Source organism: Salmo trutta, chromosome 30, assembly GCF_901001165.1.
Source record: "Salmo trutta chromosome 30, fSalTru1.1, whole genome shotgun sequence".
NCBI lineage: Eukaryota > Metazoa > Chordata > Actinopteri > Salmoniformes > Salmonidae > Salmo > Salmo trutta.
This window is the reverse complement of record NC_042986.1, coordinates 22,308,243-22,331,321: the sequence shown is the minus strand read 5'-3', so window position 1 is coordinate 22,331,321 and position 23,079 is coordinate 22,308,243. Positions and strand designations below refer to the sequence as shown.

General features: G+C 44.4%; 1 protein-coding gene across 2 annotated transcripts in view; it reads left to right on the top strand.

The window, feature by feature from the left end:
- The first annotated feature begins 1,387 nt into the window (after positions 1–1,387).
- Positions 1,388–23,079, top strand: part of LOC115168273 (rho guanine nucleotide exchange factor 10-like protein) — a 30,595-nt gene continuing 8,903 nt past the window's right edge. Inside the window, exons 1-19 of one of the 2 annotated variants that reach the window (XM_029723399.1) lie at positions 1,388–1,689; positions 6,649–6,712; positions 10,346–10,633; positions 10,790–10,817; positions 11,471–11,535; positions 11,768–11,836; positions 12,740–12,817; positions 13,944–14,243; positions 14,335–14,474; positions 17,792–17,872; positions 18,252–18,360; positions 18,890–19,071; positions 19,346–19,525; positions 19,698–19,814; positions 20,135–20,227; positions 21,150–21,320; positions 21,493–21,638; positions 21,961–22,002; positions 22,909–23,063. In XM_029723399.1, coding sequence (XP_029579259.1) covers positions 6,676–6,712; positions 10,346–10,633; positions 10,790–10,817; positions 11,471–11,535; positions 11,768–11,836; positions 12,740–12,817; positions 13,944–14,243; positions 14,335–14,474; positions 17,792–17,872; positions 18,252–18,360; positions 18,890–19,071; positions 19,346–19,525; positions 19,698–19,814; positions 20,135–20,227; positions 21,150–21,320; positions 21,493–21,638; positions 21,961–22,002; positions 22,909–23,063 — 2,281 coding nt within the window. In that variant the 5' untranslated portion in view covers positions 1,388–1,689; positions 6,649–6,675. The remainder of the gene's footprint in view (positions 1,690–6,648; positions 6,713–10,345; positions 10,634–10,789; positions 10,818–11,470; positions 11,536–11,767; positions 11,837–12,739; positions 12,818–13,943; positions 14,244–14,334; positions 14,475–17,791; positions 17,873–18,251; positions 18,361–18,889; positions 19,072–19,345; positions 19,526–19,697; positions 19,815–20,134; positions 20,228–21,149; positions 21,321–21,492; positions 21,639–21,960; positions 22,003–22,908; positions 23,064–23,079) is intronic. The other variant, XM_029723400.1, reaches the window with a different exon arrangement.

Here is a 23,079-nt window from a genome sequence, read left to right as displayed (position 1 = left end):
TAAAGAAAACTACAACCCATTAAGCTACAAAAGCATTATGTCGCCCTCTTGTGGTGGGGGTGTGAATACCATCCATGAGGGTAACATGTTTTACAAATGCAAATTGTATATATATATTTTTTTTAATTTATTTTATTTTCAATGTAATCTTTATTTAACTAGGCAAGTCAGTGCCAGGCCCAACACATTCTTATTTATAATGACGACCTACCCCGGGAAAACACGGACGACGCTGGGCCAACTGTGCGATGCGAAACAGGGACTGTAGTGACGCCTCTTACCCTGAGATGCAGTGCCTTAGACCGCTTCGCCACTCGGGAGCACTCTAGATAGAGCCACAGATAAAAGGGGACTTAGTTAAAACAATTCTTTGCCAGAGCTAATTGCTCAATGTCAGTGAATTACATACTTTTTAACTGTTCATTTCAACAGCCTGACCCTGCCACTTTGTTTGGTAAATTTAGGGATGAGGTTTGGGAAATGTAACCACTGAAATTCAGAAGGACTGAAAGTCCATGAGCTGGCATGATCTTTTGAAACATATTTGGAGCTATACATTGTAGACAATGTTTTTAAAAAATAGGGCAATACAACCATAGATTTTTATAATAGGGTAAGTTTAGTGACAACAGTATAATGAGTTAATACATTGTGCCTGTGTAACTTAGTAGAGGCCTATAGGTGACATCTGACAATGGTCGAGTTTGTTTTCAAGTCGAATCAAATTGTATTTGTCACATACCCGAATACAACAGGTGTAGACCTTACCGTGAAATGCTTATTTTACAAGCCCTTAACCAACCATGCAGTTCAAGAAAGAGTTAAGAAAATGTTTACTAAATGAACTAAAGTAAAAAATAATAAAATAACAATAAAGAGGCTATATACAAGTTGGTACCGGTACCGAGTCAATGTGCTGGGGTACAGGTTAGTCGAGGTAATTTCTACATGTACATGCCCCGGGTAGGCGGGGTTTGCTCATTTTAGACAATTCCATTGGTCCTGAAGAAAAATCTCCACTCACGTGGGGCACCGGGCCATGCAAAACGAACTCAACCATTGCTCTCCAGGGAGGGTTGTAGATGAACTCTGTACGGTCCACTCTCACACAGCAGGGTTAGCCCTGAGCTTCTGTCTATAACCAAACAAAGGCTGTCACTAGTTGCTGCTCCCACACTAGGATCAGGAAACTCTCCTCTCTCTATGCTTTAGCGCTCAACCTCCCTCCCTTTTCCTCCCTCTTCTCCCGCAGTGCGTTATCCGGCACATCCCTACACTAGAGGCATAAATGCGCTCAACACCCCACCAGCCAATCAAGAGCCGGTTAACGCACTGCGGGGAGAGAGGGAGGGAGAGCACTAAGCATAGAGAGAGGAGAGTTTCCTGATCCTAGTGTGGGAGCAGCAACTAGTGACAGCCTTTGTTTGGTTATAGACAGAAGCTCAGGGCTAACCCTGCTGTGTGAGAGTGGACCGTACAGAGGACATCTACAACCCTCCCTTGATTTAGCTTCAAGGGAAGGGGCTTGGTCATCAAGTCAAGTGAGGGTATTAGGGATGGTGCAGACTCGACAAACCGGCTTCGTTGTTAACACTTGGGGGTGTGCAGAGGAGAGTCCTTGGGATTAAGGGCTGGGCTATGAGGAAGGCTTTCGGCTGGCTGATGTCTATCTTTACAGAGAACAAGGAGGTGAGATCTCATTGTCGTTGGCTGTCCATTACACTCCGTTTCTCTGCATCATCACATTGCAACAAGCCCTGGACCGCACTATGTAGGATGGGGAGGTGTATGTGTTGGGGGGTGACCTCCAGATTTCAGGAGAGTGACCTGGTGCACTTGATAAGCTTACAGAGCAACCCATTTTGAGGAGAAGTGCATTCTGAAAAGATTGTAGATAACAAATTCTGCAATACTGCACAGGGTCTTTAAATGCCTGAGGTTGACTCGTTTTGACTGCTGGAGAGAGAGAGGTGTAAGTATCTTAATATAAAAGATCCTGTGGTCTTACCTAGGGAGATAAGTCTAGGTGTAATGATATATATAGTACAACAGTTTCATATATTATTTTTATGTCTTTGGATGGCTGACATGGTAAACTTTAGTTTGCAGCACCTGCTATAAGAACAGCTATTACCTTTATTGATGCATGTGGTCTGTCACATGCTCTCGTAAAGTCTGGGAAATGTCATGTGTGGGCATATTTTGTTGCAATGTTATGCGGTGCATTTTGAAATGTAATACTCAATTGCTGGTCATAAAATGACGCAGATTCATTTTCATTCCCACAGTATTGTCTGACTCGTATTTTTGATCAAGCAGAACTGACTATTGCGTAGTAGTCCAATCTCTTGTCCCTGACTAAATGCATTAACCACCCTTAATACTTTAAATACCAACACAACTAATCTGCTAGTTGAATATAGTTATAGATATCGATATTAAAAGAGACACATGTATGCACTGTTAAAACTTCACTGTTGCCGCTGCAACACATGTTGTCAGTAGTTTTTACATGCTTTCTTGCTGCAGTGGGGCAGTGATGTTTGCGACATACATCCCAGAAACCGGGATAGAGGTTTCGATTGAGTAATGTCCTTGGTGTGGGAGTATGGAGTCAGTCACTGACTGGGGTTCCCTTCAGCCAAACAATCCACGCGCTGTTCTCTGTTCTCAGACTGACTGTAGATCAGAGGCTTCTCTCCGCTGGGGTCTATTCATAAGACCGCTCCATCTATGGGCGTCCTTCTCGCCATAGCCTTGTGAATTATTCATCAAAGTTACTTCCCAAATGGCACCCTATTACCTATATAGTGCACTACTTTGACCATAGCCCTTGTGGGCCTATGGTCTCTGGTCAAAAGTAGTGCACTATATAGGGAATGATATTCCATTTGGGACACAGGCCAGGAATGACCCTCCCTGGAGTGTGAGAGCTAGAAGTTCAATACGCCCCCTCAAACAGCAGGCTGCTACCACCTTCATTTATCAGAATGTTTGCATTCAGCTACAGCCATTAGTTTTTTTGACAAGCGTTCTTTGAATGAAGCCCTTTGACCACAGTGTAGGTGTGTCTTTAGAATTAAAAGGTCCACCGAGTTGGGAGCCATTTTGATTTGTTAATCATTAATGAGGAGCATTTATGATCTTTCATGCCTGAGATGATAGTCATCCTGTGTTGTGACGTGTTTATAGTTTCTGCCTGCCTTGCCCAGCTCACGGTTGAGTAAAGTCAGTCTTTACTGCATGTCTGGATCTGCCACACACATCTGAAGAATGTAACACACGGGCGGTGTTCGGTGGTCGACGTCACCGATCTTCTAGCCATCACTGATCCAATTTTCATTTTCCATTGGTTTTGTCTTGTCTTACTTCACACCTGGTTCCAATCCCATCAATTACATGTTGTATTTAACCCTCTGTTTCCCATCATGTCCTTGTCAGAGATTGTTCGTGTATTATGTGTTGGTGCGCGACGGGTTCTTGTACCCACTTTTATTTATGTAACTTTGGTTTTGGAGTTTTGTTAAGTCTATTAAACTACTCCATTTATACCAAGTTCGATTCTCCTGCGCCTGACTTCCCTGCCACCGACACACACGACATTACAGAATCTCTGACCAAATTATGGAGTCAGCAGGAGAAGGTACCCCGGCCATGGAGGTGTAGGAGCGCGTCCAGGATCATGCGGTAAAGCTTTACCATCTGGGCGTCGCCATGGATCGCGTTGTCCAGACTATAGACCGCTGGGAGAGACAGGGAGTTCTTCCAGCACCTCCACCAGCACAACCGGGGTCTCTCTTGAGCGCCCCTTTTCCGCCTGAACCCAGTGGGATCCGTCTCTCCATGCCACAGGAGTACGACGGGAGTGCTGCCTACTGCCAGGGTTTCCTCCGCACAGGAGTTTGCCCTGGAGTTTAGGACCCTAGCTGCCGGCGCGGGATAGAACAACAGGGCCCTGATCGACCACTACCGCTGCAGTCTGCGCGAGGACGTCCGTCGGGAGCTGGCCTGCAGAGACACCATCCTCACGTTCGACCAGCTGGTGGACCTGTCCATCTGGCTGGACAACCTGCTGGCTACTCGTGGACGTCCAGATCGGGATCTGGTGGTTCCATCCTCCCGCACCCCCTCTCCGATACCCATGGAGCTGGGAGGGAGGGTGCACAGGGAGACCGGAGGGTGTTTTCCGCTCGTGCACCATCTGTGGCCACAGAGGTCACACTGCTGGTCGGTGCCGGGTTGGTTCCTCTGGGAAGCGAGGCAGCAGGCAGGGCGCTCTGGCGTCACCCCAGGTGAGCTGGCACCATTCTCACCCAGAGTCCTCTGTTGCACATATGTTTGTGTCTGTCACTTTTCCTGAGTTTTCCCCGCATTCCCAGCATAAGGCGCTCGTAGATTCTTGTGCGGCTGGGAATTTCATTGATAGAGCGTTAGCTCATAGTTTAGGGACCCCCATTGTTCCCGTGGATGTGCCTTTCCCCGTTCACGCCTTAGATAGTCGACCATTAGGGTCAGGGTTAATTAGGGAAGTCACCACTCCTTTGGGTATGGTGACGCAGGGGGGTCACACGGAGAAAATTAGTATTTTCCTTATTGACTCTCCTGCGTTTCCCGTGGTGCTGGGCCTACCCTGGTTAGCTTGTCATAACCCCATTGTTTCTTGGCCACAGAGGACTCTCACGGGGTGGTCGCGAGAGTGCTCAGGTAGGTGTTTAGGGGTTTCCGTTGGTGCTATTACGGTGGAGAGTCCAGACCAGGTCTCCACCGTGCGCATTCCCCCCGAATATGCCGATTTGGCTCTCGCCTTCTCTAAAAAGAAGGCGACTCAATTACCACCTCATCGACGGGGCAATTGTGCGATAGATCTCCTGGTAGACGCTGCACTTCCCAGGAGTCACGTGTATCCCCTCTCACAGGCGGAGACGGAGGCTATGGAAACATATGTCTCTGAATCCCTGCGTCAGGGGTACATTCGGTCCTCCACTTCACCCGTCTCTTCGAGTTTCTTTTTTGTGAAGGAGGGAGTCTGTGTCCGTGTATTGACTACCGGGGTCTTAATCAGATCACTGTGAGGTATAGTTACCCGCTACCGCTCATAGCCACAGCGATAGAGTCAATGCACGGGGCGTGCTTCTTCACCAAACTAGATCTCAGGAGCGCTTACAATCTGGTGCGTATCAGAGAGGGAGGTGAGTGGAAGACGGCTTTCAGTACCACCTCTGGGCACTATGAGTATCTCGTCATGCCGTACGGGTTGATGAATGCGCCATCAGTCTTCCAAGCTTTTGTAGACAAGATTTTCAGGGACCTGCACGGGCAGGGTGTAGTGGTGTATATTGATGACATTCTGATATACTCCGCTACACGCGCCGAGCATGTGTCTCTGGTGCGCAAAGTGCTTGGTCGCCTGTTGAAGCATGACCTTTAGGTCAAGGCTGAGAAATGCCTGTTTTTCCAACAGTCCGTCTTCTTCCTAGAGTATCGCATTTCCATGTCAGGGGTGGAGATGGAGAGTGACCGCATTGCAGCCGTGCGTAATTGGCCGACTCCCACCACGGTAAAGGAGGTGCAGCGATTCTTAGGGTTTGCAAACTACTACCGGAGGTTTATCCGGGGTTTTGGTCAGGTAGCGACTCCCATTACTTCACTGCTGAAGGGGGGACCGGTGCGCTTGCAGTGGACAGCTGAGGCGGACAGGACTTTCAGTCACCTGAGGGCTTTGTTTACCTTGGCTCCCGTGCTGGCCCATCCGGATCCCTCTTTGGCGTTCATAGTGAAGGTGGACGCGTCCGAGGCTGGGATAGGAGCCGTGCTCTCTCAGCGCTCGGGTACGCCACCGAAGCTCCGCCCTTGTGCCTTCTCTAAGAAGCTCAACCCGGTGGAGCGAAACTATGATCCCTCTCCTTGTTCGGGCGGTGTTCGGTGGTCGACGTCACCGATCTTCTAGCCATCACTGATCCATTTTCCATTGGCTTTGTCTTGTCTTCACACCTGGTTCCAATCCCATCAATTACATGTTGTATTTAACCCTCTGTTTCCCATCATGTCCTTGTCAGAGATTGTTCGTGTATTATGTGTTGGTGCGCGACGGGTTCTTGTACCCACTTTTATTTATGTAACTTTGGTTTTGGAGTTTGGTTAAGTCTATTAAACTACTCCATTTATTCCAAGTTCGATTCTCCTGCGCCTGACTTCCCTGCCACCAACACACACGACATTACAGTACCTAATAAACTGTCTGGTCAGTCTATTCTCCACATAGGCTGTCTTCCTAAGTGTAGGTTTGAGGTTGAGAGAGGTGCAGTGTCGAAACTATTACAGACCATGTGAGTGAGTAGGTCAGTGTTTCGTCACCATGAAATGCAGCAATACGTATTCATGGAGTTGTTTACTGGATGGTTACCCATGGCAAACTATGTTACCATAAGTCAGTGATGTAACATTTATGGATATTTTCAAAGAAAAACAAACTTTTATGCTGAGACTTTCAAAAAGGTCATTATGAAATGGCCCCAAAAATCCAATGGACCCAAAAGTCCAATGGCCTAACAAATCTATATCGGAGCAAATCTGATATTGACATTTTGTCACATCCTATCAGGTTAAAAAATGTTATCAGTGATTCATTGGGTTGGTTTGCTTTTACAGAGGCTGATGTGACCACAGAGAACACCAATGGCTTCTCTACCTCCCCCCATCCCTCAAACCTCAGGTGAGTTTCTACTTTCTTCAGTATCGGTATGTGCTGTAGATTTCTGCCTTACAAAGAGGAGATTTAGGTAAAATCTTATTAGACAGTCATAAATAAAACGAGTTATGGAGATTATTCTGTAACAACTCCCCATTTTATATACAATTTACAAAGCAATTAGTACTATGTAACAGAGGTGGGTGATGGGTGGTTCAGGCTGTAGTAATGTACATACTGTATGTCCATGTGTGATAAAGGATTTGTGAATCTATTTGGGCTTCCTCAAGCAGAAGTTCCATCTGAGAAGCATTCCTTACAAACCCTATTTGGTAACAATGTGGAGACAAACATTGACTTGTGAGTTTTACCATTAAATTAGGTCAGCAGCCACACAGTGACATAGCAGCGGCAGCAGCAGTACTAGTGTTACGTGCTACCTGAGGAATCTGTACACTCAAACATAAACAAGGAACCTGTCCCAGGCAGAGAGTGCAGTGCTGTTATTGACTTCACTGAGATAACATCCAGGCAGCTAACAGGCTCCAGGCTACAGTCTGGCGCTACCTAATCCCTTCAGGGCTAGGGGAAAAGGTGAGAGCTCCCGGCATGGGGCCTTAGCCTACTGACCATATGCTGCGTCAGAAGGACTCCTGTTGCCACCCGGGCCATATGTTTCATGCCTTATACCCTCCACACGAATCCACCTGCTGAGAATAGGCGTATGGGCAGTTAACATGCACTAGCCAGAGCAATGTTAGGCCCTGACATGACATGCTTCTCTTTTAGGCAGGTTCATTGCTCCTATATTTCTTTTGTGGCATGAAAGAGGATGGATGTCAACTTAGCATCAATGTACCTGTTCAAGTTGAATCATTTTTTTCGACAGGGTAAGGTTTAATGGAGCAGAATAACAGTGCGTGGCGTGTTAGTTAGCCACTGTCATCTACAGGGCCAAGAGTCCTGGGATTTATATGTCTAAGTTGATTGATCCCAGGCAAGTCAGCAAGGTGACGTTATTCCTGCTTGATTCTGACTGACAGGCAGATCCAGGCATAGGCCACACTCCTTAAAACAAAATGCTCCCATATGTTAAGGTTTAGTCCTGCCCAGCGACTGTTTTCCTTATTAGACTTGGCACCACTGTGACCTATAATCCGCTAGACCTATAGCGGCTAGACAAGTGATACTCGAATACTATTTGAAACACGACCCGCCAAGTCGCACTGCTTCTTGACACAATGCTCGCGTAACCCGGAAGCCAGCCGCACCAATGTGTCGGAGGAAACACCGTACACCTGGCGACCGTGTCAGCATGCATTGCGCCAGGCCCGCCACAAGAGTCGCTAGAGCGTGATAGGACAAGGACAACCTCGAAATAACACTCTGAAATTGAGGTAGGATGGATCTTTTGGCTCACATCATGACATCCCAATGTGATCTGATTATAATAGACCAATTACTTTTTCATCTGCGTAAGGGGGTGGGCTCTAAGCCATCCTTTCAGCCAATCAGGGCTGCGTAAATATCTTCAAATTTGTTTCATTACGCCCACACGATCAGACTGAGCATTTCAAGGACCAAACGAGGCTCAGGGAAATTCTGAAAATATATTTTGGAGTTATTTTCATTAAACACATGATTTTAAAAATAAAATGACAAAGACTGCCGGGAGGCTTAAGAAGTAAAATGTTTTTGGTGTTTTTTTGGTCGGGAGCCGCGGTCCATTTTGACCCTGTTCTGGGTCTGGATGCAAACTGCATTGGCGCAGTCTGCCTATTGAGTATGGCTGGACTAGACCATTGTGTTTAATGTGATAGTCACCTACCCTGTTCCTGGAGAGCTACAGTATCAGGTGTACAGGCTTTTGTTCCAACCCAGCATTAAAATATAACACAGTATATAAATCACCTACAGTACATTTACAGTGCATTCGGAAAGTATTCAGACCGTTTCCCCTTTTACATATTTTGTTACGTTACAGCCTTATTCTTAAATGGATTAAATATTTTTTTGGTCATCAATCTACAGACAATACTTCATAATGACAAAGTAAAAACAGGTTTTAGAAATGTTAGCAAATTTATTACAAATAAACTGAAATACCTTATTTACATAAGTATTCAGACTCTTTGCTATGAGACTCAAAATTGAGCTCCGGTGCATCCTGTTTCCATTGATCATCCTTGAGATGTTTCTCCAACTTGATTGGAGTCCACCTGTGGTAAATTAAATTGATCGGACATGATTTGGAAAAGCACACACCTGTCTACACAGGTGACAGTGCATGTCCGAGCAAAAACCAAGCCACGAGGTCAACAAAAATTGTCCGTAGAGCTCAAAGACAGGATTGTGTCGAGGCACAAATCTGGGGAAGGGTAACAAAACATTTCTGCAGCATTGAAGGTCCCCAAGAATACAGTGGCCTCCATCATACTTAAATTGAAGAAGTTTGGAACCACCAATTCTCTTCCTAGAGCTGTCTGCCCGGCCAAACTGAGCAATCATTGGAGAAGGGACTTGGTCGGGGAGGTGATGAAGAACCTGATGGTCACTCTGACAGAGCTCCAGAGTTCCTCTGTGGAGATGGGAGAACCTTCCAGAAGGACAACCATCTCTGCAGCACTCCACCAACAAGGCCTTTATGGTAGAGTGGCCACTCCTCAGTGAAAGGCAGATGACAGCCCACTTGGAGTTTGCACCTAAAGGACTCTCAGACCATGAGGAACAGAGGTCCTTTATGACAACCTGTTCCAGAGCGCTAAGGAACTCGGACTGGGGCGAAGGTTCACCTTCCAAACAGATTGCTTAGTTTGCCGGGTGGCCAGCTGTATGAAGAGTCTTGGTGGTTCCAAACTTCTTTCATTTAATAATGATGGAGGCCACTGTGTTCTTGGACGTTTAATGCTGCAGACATTTTTTGGTACCCTTCCCCAGATCTGTGCCTCGACACAATCCTGTCTCGGAGCTCTATGCACAATTCCTTCGACCTCATGGCTTGGTTTTTGCTCTGACCATGCACTGTCAACTGTGGGACCTTTACATAGACAGATGTTTGCCTTTCCAAATCCTGTCCAATCAATTGAATTTACCCCAGGTGAACTCCAATCACGTTGTAGAAACATCTCAATGATGATCAATGGAAACAGGATGCACCTGAGCTCAATTTCGAGTCTCATAGCAAAGAGTCTGAATACTTATGTAAGGTATTTCTGCTTTTTATTTGTAATACATTTGCAAAAATTTCTAAAAACCTGTTTTCACTTTGTCGTTATGGGGTATTCTGTGTAGATTGATGTTTTATTCATTTAATCTATCTTAGTATAAGGCTGTAACGTAACAAAATGTGGGAAAAGGGAAGGGGTCTGAATACTTTCCGACTGCACTGTATACTGTAAATGCTGTTGCAGACCTCAATCTTCCCAATACTTTGCCTTAGTGTGAGAATACCTAATTTAGACCTACAGTATTTGTTGAGAGAAATGGCTGATCAGTAACAGATGCGCTGGTAGTCAATAGTACACTGACAACATATGTGATCACTGCAGTGTTTTGGAAATAATGTGTTGTCTCCGGTATGATTTAAGATGCATTGTATAATTGTAATTTGTAACAGCACATCTCATTTTGTTTAACTTTCTCCCCTCATGTTTCCAGTGCCTATGTCCAACAGGGCCTCTAAGATGGAGGATGATGAGGAAGAGGAAGGTATGAAGTTTGACTTTGACAACAGTGACGAAGAGTGCAGTACGACACCAGCAAACTCTGTCTCTGCCATGGCCAAGGGCTTTGAAGCCACTGTGATGGCGGGGCTTGCATCAAAAAGGAACACAATGGACCCTAGTTCTGCCCAAGACCCAACAGTAAAGCCAAGGCTCAATGGATGGCCATCTGCTGGAAAGGAGGACCAGAGCATGCACTCACTCCCTCATTCCAATAGCTCAGGTGAGTCTGTCTCAGCATGGTCATGGTCCCATTGGCTCTCATTCATAATTGCTTGGGTGAGCTCTGCCATACTATCATAGATAAGCTTGTAGAATGAGACTGCTATTGACTGCATTGTTTTTATCTAGGTAATAACTTCTGTTTTGTTTTCCACAGAGATGGTGGGAAGAAGGTCTCCTGAGGGGTAGGATATTTACCTTTTATATCTATAATGACTTATGATTAAACTGTATAGACGAAACCATTCATATATTTATTCAAACACCTTATCTGTAATATCATCACAATTTCTTCCCAAACTTTGTTTCAATTGGGTGAGAGCAGAAGTTAAACAGTAGCAGATGTTCTCATAAGTTACTAGAGATCATTAACTCTGAGGAGAATCTAGTCACTTTTACTGCTCAATGTCACAAACCATCTTGATCAACTTAGCTATACAATGTAATACAGTACACCACAATATCCACTGTAATGTTATGTTATATACCACAATGTTCACTGTATTGGGGCTCCCGAGTGGCGCAGCGGTTTAAGGCACTGCATCTCAGTGCTACAGGCGTCACTACAGACCCTGGTTTGATTCCAGGCTGTATCACAACCGGCCTTGATTTGGAGTCCCATAGGGCGGCACACAATTGGCCCAGCGTTGTCTGTGTCAGGGTTTGGCCAGGGTAGGCCGTCATTGTAAATAAGAATTTGTTCTTAACTGACTTGCCTAGTAAAATTAAAATAAATGAATACATTAATTGTCGTCTGTGACATCAATTACTGCTAAAATGACATCTCCCCAGCAGTGTCACTCCCAGATGTTTTGATGCCCATATTTGTTCGTTTCAGCCGCTCTGAGCTGGGGGTGTCAGGAGACACAGAGGGTTCTGGGAGAAGAAATAGCATTTATGAAGGTAAGGGACACTCTTCAACGCTTTCAGTTCAAATTGTAGGCCCAAGGCCCTCTGTACATGTACTGTATAATATGATTACACTCCGAAGTAACATCTGACTTTTCCTTGTTGTTTTATAGTCTGAGATATCTTTCCCTGGTAACTTGACTTTGTGTGACACAATGTCATAAGCCAGTACATATTGTAATGTTTGCCCCATATCTAGCCTTATCTCTGTCAATGCCATCTCCAGCAGGATCTATGAATGAGTGCTACTACACCCCTATCTTAAAAAAGGCTGCCCACATAGACACCCAGACAGGTCTGTGACCATCTTTCAGCAGGGCTGTGGTGTCACACATTGTGCACTTCCCTACTTTTACAATCATACCGAGTCACAAGTAGCACAATCACTGTACTTGTACACAGCCAATCTGTAAATAGCACACCCAACTACCTCATCCCCATATTATTACTCACCCTCTTGCTCTTTTGCACCCCAGTATCTCTACTTGCACATCATATGCACATCTATCACTGCAGAGTTAATGCTAAATTGTAATTATTTCGCCTCTATGGCCCATTTATTGCCTACCTCTCTACTCTTCTACATTTGCACACACTGTACATGATTTTTCTATTGTGTTATTGACTGTATGTTTGTTTATGTGTAACTCTGTTGTTTTTGTCGCACTGCTTTGCTTTATCTTGGCCAGGTCACAGTTGTAAATGAGAACTTGTTCTCAACTGGCCTACCTGGTTAAATAAAGGTGAAATGAAAAATAAAAATGTGACAGCACTGCATGGGACACCAGCCCAGAATCACACTTAACAAATCAGATCCTTATCGATCCAATGGAAATGGATGGCTTATAATCAAATGCAGACAAATCAAGGCTGTATTAATCAAGTACAGAGTAATCATTGCTCTAAAACAGAGACATCTATTTGAGTATAATCGTACATGATTGGCTACAAATCCCTGCATAGGCAGTCTCTTTCTCATAGGCAGTCTCTCTTTCTCATAGGCAGTCTCTCTTTCTCATAGGCAGTCTCTCTTTCTCATAGGCAGAGTCTCTCTCTCCGCTTTCTCTGTGCGTACGCATGTTTATGAGAGATCTCAGTTGTGTGTGTGTGTGTGTGTGTGTATGAGATATCTGGGTTCCACGTATGTGTGATCTCAGTGGTGTGTGTCCTCACAGCAGTGTGTGCATTATTTGTTCAGTTCAGGCACCGTATGGAGCCACCTCAGCCAAGGAGTGGTTCAGTGTGGTCTCAGAGCTCACTCTGCGACTGCATAAAGGTATATTAAACACTAGTCTAGTTTAGCCACCCTGTACGTGACCTACAGTCTAAGCTCCTCTAGTATAAGCCACCTGTCACTATTAGGGTTGCAAAATTCCGGGAACTTTCAATAAATACCCTGAATCATCCAACCATGATTTCTGGAAAACCAGGGAATTTATTGAAAGTTCCTGGGATTTTGCAACCCTAGTCACTATCACCTCAACCTCAATCCTACCCAGCGTAGCAAAATCCTACCCAATGCAGGCCTAGCAAAATTCATTTTGAAATATTGGGAATTCGTCTTTCTTGGTCATGCTTTTTATTTCTTAGATATCCCTAGTTATACAGATAAGTGTGGGTTAAATTTAGTAGAAAATAGACATTGCATTGTGTAAACCTCATTGGATATTAAACATATTACACCCCTTGGCAAACTGAATACTCCCTAATATAAATACAAAACATGTACTGTAGAGCTAGAGATACAACTGGATTTTTTACAGGGGCCAGAGATCTGTCACTTTATAATTCAGCCACCTTCACCTCTGTAATTTGAGTGTATTTATTGACCAGGACATGAATCCTATTCTTCAGCGATAGGGCATACTTTTCCATACGGAAACAGGCTTTTTCTCAACGCTGAGAGAGCCATAGCTAATTCGCCCCACAGTAGTCAGGCTCGTAGGGATGGTTGAGATTTTCAGACTCCTGTCTCTAATGCTCTTGTTGCCGGGCAGAAATGCCGGTGCGATACAGCTGCCTTCGGTCACCCTGCAGATTCCTGCCAGCATAAACACTTTCCCTCAGATGCCTCACTTTGGTATGTGACGTCCTCCTTGATGATGATGTTACATGATTGCATACTCTGCAGAAAGTGGCCCACGATACCCATTGCAGAGGAAAATCCAGTGGGATTGTACACCAGATTGACTAGCCTCTGCTCTGTCTCTTCTAGTGACCTTGCTTTGGTAATCTTGTAGTAACCTTGAACGTAGTCTATTGGCCTACTACCCACCATTTTAGTCTGGTTACTTTGCTATTTACTATGTTTACGGCGAAATAAACCTGGGAGTGGTAGTAGTGCCCAATTGAGCCTTTTAACCAATTATCTAAGGTTGGAATGGTGCACTTCTCTCTTCCAGGGAAACCTCCCCCTATTCTTGATGTAGGAGGTCCAGGTGATGCAGCAAGTCCTGAAAATGAAAATGTGTCTAGTCCGGAGGGCCTGCAAGGTCCAGATGGTCTGGCCTGCACAGACAGCCCACCAAGCCCCACCAGTCCCGATAACGTCATGACTGATCCGACCCATCGCCATGACATGACCAACTCGACCAGCCCTGATGACATCATCATGACTAGTTCAGAGGCAATCTTTAGGACCAGTCGTCCAGAGGTCATCTATGATGACGTGCCCTGTGAGAGCCTCCTCTCTCCTCTGGAAGGTGGGGACTCTGATACAGTGGTGTGTGTTTGTGCATGCATGCATGGATGCATGTTTGTGTGTGTGATTTAATGTCTCCCCTGTTGTGTCAGATGACATCTACGAGGATGTCCAGAGGCCAGAAAGCCATCATGGCACCAACAACGGTTGGAGCGACAGTGAGTTTGAGAGCTATGATGAGCAGTCAGACAGCGAGACCAAAATACCCACTGTTGCCCGAAGCAGTAGTAAGGTAAGCCTCCTGTCTTGTATACTCCACTCTGCTGCTTTTGCAATGTCTATATTATGTGTTGTATTTGTTGCTCAGACCTTGATACTATACAATACTTGCTACAATTATTTAATGACACCCAAGGATGTCTGTTGAATCAAAGTAGGCATTGTGTCTGATGCTATGTCTTTTCCACAAGATGTCAGTACTATGTCGGCTCGCATACAGTGAGCTCCAAAAGTATTGGGACGGTGACTCATTTTTTGTTGTTTTGGCTCTGTACTCCAGCGCTTTGGATTTGAAATGATACAATGACTGAGGTTAAAGTGCAGACTGTCAGCTTTAATTTGATGGTATTTCCATCCATACCAGGTGAATCGTTTAGAAACTACAGCATTTTTTGTACACAGTCCACTGATTTTATGGTCATGCTAACCTCTCACCATCAAGACATGCTAACCTCTCACCATTACAATAACAGGGGAGGATAGCATTTTATATCATACCCCCAAGACATGCTAACCTCTCACCATTACAATAACAGGGGAGGTTAGCATTTTATATCATACCCCCAAGACATGCTAACCTCTCACCATTACAATAACAGGGGAGGATAGCATTTTATATCATACCCCCAAGACATGCTAACCTCTCACCATTACAGTAACAAGGGAGGTTAGCATTTTTTGGGGAAATGATATTTGTGCATCTAACTTTCTCACTCATCATTATTCACGTTTCATTCAGGACAGTTAGTAATCATGGTAGCATCCAGATTAATGTAGAAATGTTTACAAACATATTCTATTCTTATTTACACAATGCATTATTTACCATTTCATTTCTATTGGGCACAAACTAATCTGAAACACAATCAAAACAAACTGCAAATGCGTCCAACAAGTGACTATACAAAGATACACTATATGGGGTGGCAGGTAGCCTAGTGGTTAGAGCGTTGGACTAGTAACCAAAAGGTTGCAAGATCGAATCCCTGAGCTGACAAGGTAAAATCTGTTGTTCTGCCCCAGAACAAGGCCCACTGTTCCTAGGCCATCATAGAAAATAAGAATTTGTTCTTAACTGACTTGCCTAGTTAAATAAAGGTAAAAAATACACACATACGCAAAGGTATGTGGACAGACATCCCTTTAAATTAGTGGATTCGGCTATTTGCTGACAGGTGTACAAAATCGAGCACGGAGTCATGCAATCTCCATAGACAAACATTGGCAGTAGAATGGCCTTACTGAAGAGCTCAGTGATTTCAATGTGGCTTTCATAGGATGCCACCTTTCCAACAAGACAGTTTGACAAATTTTTGCTCTGCTAGAGCTACCCCGGTCAACTGTAAGTGCTCTTATTGTGAAGTGGAAATGTCTAGGAGCAACAGTGGCTCAGCCGTGAAGTGATAGGTCACACAAGCTCACAGAACGGGACCGCTGAAGCGTGCAGTGTGTAAAAATTGTCTGTCTTCGGTTGCAACACTCACTACCGAGTTCCAAACTGCCTCTGGGAAATGGGTTTCCATGGTTGAGCAGCCGCACACAAGCCTAAGATCACCATGTGGAATGCCAAGTGTTGGCTGGAGTGGTGTAAAGCTCACTGCCATTGGACTCTGGAGCAGTGGAAACGCGTTCTCTGGAGTGATGAATCACGCTTCACCATCTGTCAATCTGGGTTTGGCGGATGCCAAGAGAACGCTACCTGCCCAAATGCATAGTGCCAACTGTAAAGTTTGGTGGAGGAGGAATAATGGTCTGGGACTGTTTTTCATGGTTCGGGCCCCTCAGTTCCAGTGAAGGGAAATCTTAACGCTATAGCATACAATGACATTCTAGACGGTTCTGTGCTTCCAACTTTGTGGCAAAAGTTTTGGGAATGCCCTTTCCTGTTTCAGCATGACAATGCCCTGTGCACAAAGCGAAGTCCATACAAAAATGGTTTGTCTAGATCGGTGTGGAAGAACTTCACTGGCCTTCACAGAGCCCTGACCTCAATCCCATCGAACACTTTTGCGATGAATTGGAACGCTGACTGTGAGCCAGGCCTAATCGCTCAAGATCAGTGCCCGACCTCACTAACGCTCTTGTGGCTGAATGGAAGCAAGTCCCCGCAGCAATGTTCCAACATCTAGTGGAAAGCCTTCCCATAAGAGTGGAGGCTGTTATAGCAGCGAAGGGGGACCAACTCGATATTAATGCTCATAATTTTGGATTGAGATGTTTGACGAGCAGGTGTCCACATACTTTTGGTCATGTAGTGTATCTCTATTATACATGGGAATACTTTGGAACAGATTTCCCAAATTAAAATCACTTGGAGCTGATTTGCTTGTGTTCTTATAGTCTTATGTGCAACAATTTACATTTTTTCTTGGGGGGCAAAATAAAATCACCCACGGGCCACCAGTTGGGGGACCCTAGAGTATACTTACAGTATATATCTATATACCTATAGACAACAATACATGTGGAACAACATGCTGTAGTTTAGTTAGTTTGTTGGGTGTGTGTGGTGTTGTCCAGTGCCCTCTCATGGTGTGACCCCAGCATACTTTTGGTAATGTAGTGAATGAGTGTTTATATACTGAGGAGGAACTGTACACAGCTGGTTTAAATGCACTGCCTTGCCTGCTGGATGAGGAAGTGATACACGTGTGTTCAGTAGTTAGTGGCTTTGTCAGCAGTCTGTCTTGGTTCCTCTTCTTCCTCTCTGGATATTCCCTGTCCATCCACTTACTATTGCTCCTCCCACTGCTGCTGCTTAAGTTTCTTTCTTCCCTGAATCTGTGCTGATTTAAGATCTGTTTTTCTGAAGAGGCAGGAGTACGGTTCTTATAATATGAGGTATTGTTGATATGCTTGTATGTTTTTTTTTTTTTTATCACAAGGTTTTTCAACATTTAAAAAAAAAAGGTTTAATTGGAGATTTGAAATGATATTTTGTGTAGGTTAGGAGCAAGGGGAAATGGTCTCTTTTTTTTAAGGGAAGGCAACAAAAGTGTATTGTCTTTGCTTGCTGAATGAAAGACTATTCAAAAGACAATTCAACAAATAGAACCAATGTATTTCTATAATGACTAAGGAGAATGACAAGATATTTGAGCTTCTCTGTACTTTCAGAAACCAATCATTGTTCTACCTTCAATTGACATCATTTTGTCAACCCTTTTCACATCTTGTGATTTCACTGGTTGCCTCTCTTGCTTTCGCATTTACTATCCTTCTCTTTTCTCTCTTTTTCCCTCAACCCTTCTGTCCGCTCACCTGATCTGGTGTCCTGTCCTACCACCTTGCTTGTGGGGTTGGGGGCATTGGCATGGCGATGAACTTTAGCTTTCTCAGGACATGTGGCGGCTGAAAGAGCGCTGTGCCAAGACCAAGCAGGATCTGGCCATGCGCAGCTGTGACTTCAAGGTACTGCATCATTGTTGTAGAGTACAGTAAAAATACTGTATGACTGCGACTGTTTCCCATTTCTCTTAAATGGCTCCTTTACCTTATCTTATCTGCCTTGACTGCTGGTAAGTGAAAAGACTAGTCTATATACTAGTCTATAATTGTTATCTGGATAGTTTGGATATCATGTGGTCAAAAGGGATAGGAGACAATGTAAAACATTTTGGACACAGCCTCCGACTAGCCTAGTTCTGGTCAAAGGATGGTTGATGTGGTCTCTTTAAAGGGGAATCATAGCTCTGCGGTGTCTCCTCTCTTTTCTCACATATTTACAGAGCATTATTCTCTCACCCTGTCTCTCTCGCTCTCTCTACTTTCCCCTTCACTTCTCTTTCAGGTCCAGATGCTGATGAAAGCAGCGAGAAATGGCACCAAGGACGGACTGGAAAAGACAAAGTTAGCTATGATGCGTAAAGTCTCTTTCCTGCAGAAAAAAGAAACCACGGGTAAGCAGCATTATTACCAGCTTCTTCTTTTTAAATACACTATGTATTGGTTGATTGATGTCAGTTGTCACAGCTCATACATTGTCATGGTTTTTAGCATCATTGTTGTTGTCAATATCACTAGTAAATGCTGGTAAGTTAAACAAATGTAAAAGTGAAATGTCCCAGTTATCAAAGAAGTTTATCAGAGATTTAACATGTCACTCATTAGGTTCTTGAGATGGCTGTGGTAGGCACTGGGCTGTCAATTCCATCATCAAGGTGTCAGACAACCACAGACAAGGACACAAGGCGAGGGCTGGGTCGTATTCATTGGGCACCAAATGGTAGAAAACGGATTGAAACATACCTTGACATGTTCAATAAGAAACACATATTTTATGTTTTCCATTGCAAAACATTTGCATTCCCTAATGAATAGGACCCTGGGCTGGCGTGGGGTTACACTATATCCTCAGGCCATGTGAGAACAGGGCAGTATTGGTAGACAGGCAAATGAGTTTAAAGGTATGTCACTGTCACCATACAGAGGAGAGTGACGATGACGCTGGTTATCTGGACGTGACGGTGTCTGACGTGAAGCACCCGCCGCCCCAGCTGAGCCCTATGCCAAAGGGGCTTTCCACCCAGCAGATTATTAGACGCCACATCATTGGCTCCATCGTACAAAGTGAGAGGAGTTATGTGGACTCTCTCAAGAGAATCTTAGTGGTGAGTGACCTCCACTGTTCTTTTTTTCAACACTTCATTTAAACCATACCCAGACAGTCTGAAGTCATTTTGATTCACTGACATTAACTTCAGAGGTCTTCCTCCGGGTGGCTGGTTGCAGCACCTAACCCCCCCCCCCCCCCCCCTCCCTTAGCACTTGTGTAGATCTGAACTGACTGGATAGGTGTTAACACAGATGATGAGTCCACCTTATCCAGCTAACCAGATATCAGTGAGCATCACTCTGATTGGTTCTCCTCCTTGCTGCTCTCAGGAGTACCAGAAGCCCTTGCTTGAGCCAGAGGCTCGGATCCTGAGCGATAAGAAGGTCCGGCCCATATTCTACCGACTGCGGGAGATCCTGCAGTGCCACTCAATGTTCCAAATCGCCCTGGCATCCCGTGTGGCCGAGTGGGACCTCAGTGAGAAGATCGGAGACCTCTTTGTGGCCTCGGTCAGTATGGAGGATGGATCTATCCAAGTGGGACCAGGCTCCAGTTCATTAGGGCACGCAACACAAATGAACACGGCCCTGTTGGAATACTTAGAACATGTATCCTTTCCTTCCATGTATCCTTCCACTAATATTATATGACTGGATGTTGCATCCATTTTTCTCTCCACAGTTTTCCAAGTCAATGGTACTAGACGTGTACAGCGACTACGTCAACAACTTCACTAACGCTATGGCGCTCATCAAGAAAGCCTGCATTTCCAAGCCAGCTTTCCTGGAGTTTCTCAAGGTGGCCTACTCTCTCCTCTTTGATCATTCAGTTTACAATGAATTAGACTTCTTTCCTCTCCCAAGGCTGTAGAATTGTTTGCTGCTACAGTATATCTATTGGTATGCAATAAGTTTAAAGTTTCATCTATTTTTTATTCAATGTTTTCTAGTAGCATTTGGTGAAACAGTCAGTCAGATTCGCCTCCAGACGGTTAATTCTGAATTTGAATGTGAGAATGTGTTTGACATCTCAGGGCTACTATATACTGTATATCATCCTCTTAGATACGATGTAATGAACTCCCTGTTAACTTGGCCTCTATGCTTTTGCCCCCACAGAAGAAGCAAGTGTCAAGTCCTGACAGAATCACTCTTTATGGCCTTATGGTTAAACCAATCCAGCGCTTCCCTCAGTTCATCCTGCTGCTACAGGTTGGTACCAAGACACAGCAAAAACAAGCATCTTATCTTTTTGAAGATGCATGTATAATACCTGTTGTTCATGATCTATATAAATATAGGCTATACACTAACATGTACTCATCTTCTATTTTAGTTTGTGTTGATTACCTTTAAGTATTCTGTATTAAGCTCCATGGAACAAAGCATTTGTCGAAGAGGAACAAAGAAAAAACTAAACTATTTAAAACCTTCTCGTAAACATGTATTTGGAAAAAGGCCTTATAGTGTGCTCTGCCAAGCATGTCAGGTAAAAACCCAGACAGCTTTCTTAGGGGAATCCTATGAGTTCATTAATACTGAGGAAGTGAGAGGGCGAGGGTTTGTAGTGAAATGCGGCTCCCTTCAGTGCATTCAGAAAGTATTCAGACCCCTTCCCTTTTTCCACATTTTGCTACACTACAGACTTATTCTAAAATGGATTAAATAAATGTTTTCCCTCATCAATCTACACACAATAGCCCATAATGACAAAGCGAAAAGTTTTTTTGATATTTTTGCAAATTTATTACATTTAAAAAACGGAACTTATTTACGTAAGTATTCAGACCCTTTGCTATGAGACTCGAAATTGAGCTCAGGTCCATTCTGTTTCCATTGATCATCCTTGATGTTTCTACAACTTGATTGGAGTTCACATGTGGTAAATTTAATTGATTGGACATGATATGGAAAGGCACACACCTGTCTATATAAGGTCCCACAGTTGACAGTGCATGGTCAGAGCAAAAACCAAGCCATGAGGTCGACGGAATTGTGGGAAAAAATCAAGAGGACTGAATACTTTCCGAATATGCTGTTACTGAAGACTGTTTTCTATCTCTCCCTCTCTCATTCCCTCTCACACACACTCTCTCCTTCTCCCTCACACTTGCTCTCTTCCTCCCTCCTTCAGGACATGCTGAAGAACACTCCCCGGGCCCACCCTGACCGCCTGCCCCTGCAGTTGGCCCTCACCGAGCTGGAGACGTTGGCCGAGAGGCTGAACGAGCAGAAACGAGTCGCTGACCAGGTCGCTGAAATCCAGCAGCTGGCACGCAGCATTGGTGACCGTCAACTGAGCAAGGTGACGCATATACATATGCTAAAGATGCCACCAATGATTTCCTCTGTCTGTCTTTCTCGAAACAACATCTTTTCTTTTTAAGGTAAATTTGTTTTATGTTTTAGTCAATTCCATTGTGTGTAAGAGTAAGTGAGGAAGTGTGTTGTGTGTGATATTTGTGTCCCCTCTATAGCTCTTGAACTCAGACCAGAGGCAACTGATACTGTGTGAGGTACTGATTGAGACAGTGTATGGGGAGAAAGGACAGGTCCTTAAGTCCAAGGAGCGCAAGGTTTTCCTGCTGAACGACACCCTCATCTGTGCAAACATCAACGTCAAGTGAGTCAGCACTACCAGGATGAGACCATAGAAATAGATTATCTATGTACGAGACATACTATCTCATGCAGAGGAGGCTGGTGGGATGAGCTATAGGAGGACGGGCTGCAATGGAATAAATGGAACGGTATCAAACATATGGAAACCACACGTTTGACTCTGTTCTATTTATTCCATTCCAGCCATTACAATGAGCCTGTCCTCCTATAGGTCCTCCTACCAGCCTCCACTGATCTAATGTCATGTTGTCGAATGACAACCACACTGTGTATTCATGTCAACCAACTCTTTTTCTCCATCTTGTCCAACACGACTATTGTAGATATGAGAATCACGGAACTGATAATGTCATAATTGAACAAAGGTAAAGTTTTCCCCAAAAATGTATCGCAACTTTGCGCTTCAAAACCTCCGTTTTGATCAGAGATTTGTTGCACCCTACCTGATTCGGCTCATGCCAACTTTGCCCCCAACTTTCACATTTCCAGATGAACGATCACAATTCTTCTCATGCACAATTATGGGGATTGATGATTAGTAATGTGCCCTGAAAATCAGTAGGGGGTGCTGGTGTTTGGAGAAGGATTCAACTTATCAGAAGGACTGTAATTGCATTATGTTTTCCTTGACCTACTTTCAGCTGTTAATTCAAAGAGCCCTGACACATTTAACAGGATTTCTCAATTACTGTTAGGATTGCATTATGTCTTACATTCAAAGTTTGTTCACGAAAATGATGCACGCATCGTCGAGGCAGAAGCCAATGTGACAGTGTTAAGATTCTGAACGGTCAGATAACTAGCAACAATGACAAGAAGCTGCCATGTGGAGAATCGCAGGTGGCTCGTTTCAGCTGGTTGTGTCTTGTTATTGATACCATGTCTTGTTTTGAGGCATTTTGACGTCATGTCTATGCTAATATGGCAAAAATGTGATAGCTAACTAACCAACATCTGTAACAATGTATTTGTGAGACGACCAGTGCTCAAGAGTTGCATTTGTTTTCCCCAAAAAAGTGGAGACTAAATATAATTGACATGTTGTCAACAATCTCAGCCAACCCTTCATGTTTTCCACCATAGTTGCGCACACATCGGTTTTGTTGCTAAACAACCAACCTGTCTATAGTTCAGGCCCATAGAGATGGAAAAAGAGAGGACAATATCTTGTGATGGCTTCTTGGACAGCATGGGAGGCACCATTTGAGAACAAGTTTTGGGAACATCTCTATGTTCAGGTCAGTGAAATGTGTTCCTGTTTCCTCCACTAGGGGTCCCCCTGATATCAGCAGTCTAGTTCCCATTGGTCCTAAATACACAGTGAAGTGGAGTGCCCCCTTGCTGCAGACGCAGGTAGTGGAGGTGGGACAGGAGAGCTTCCAGAGCAAAGATACAGGGAAACGGCCAAACGTTGCTAATGTTCCAGGTAAGAACACACATTC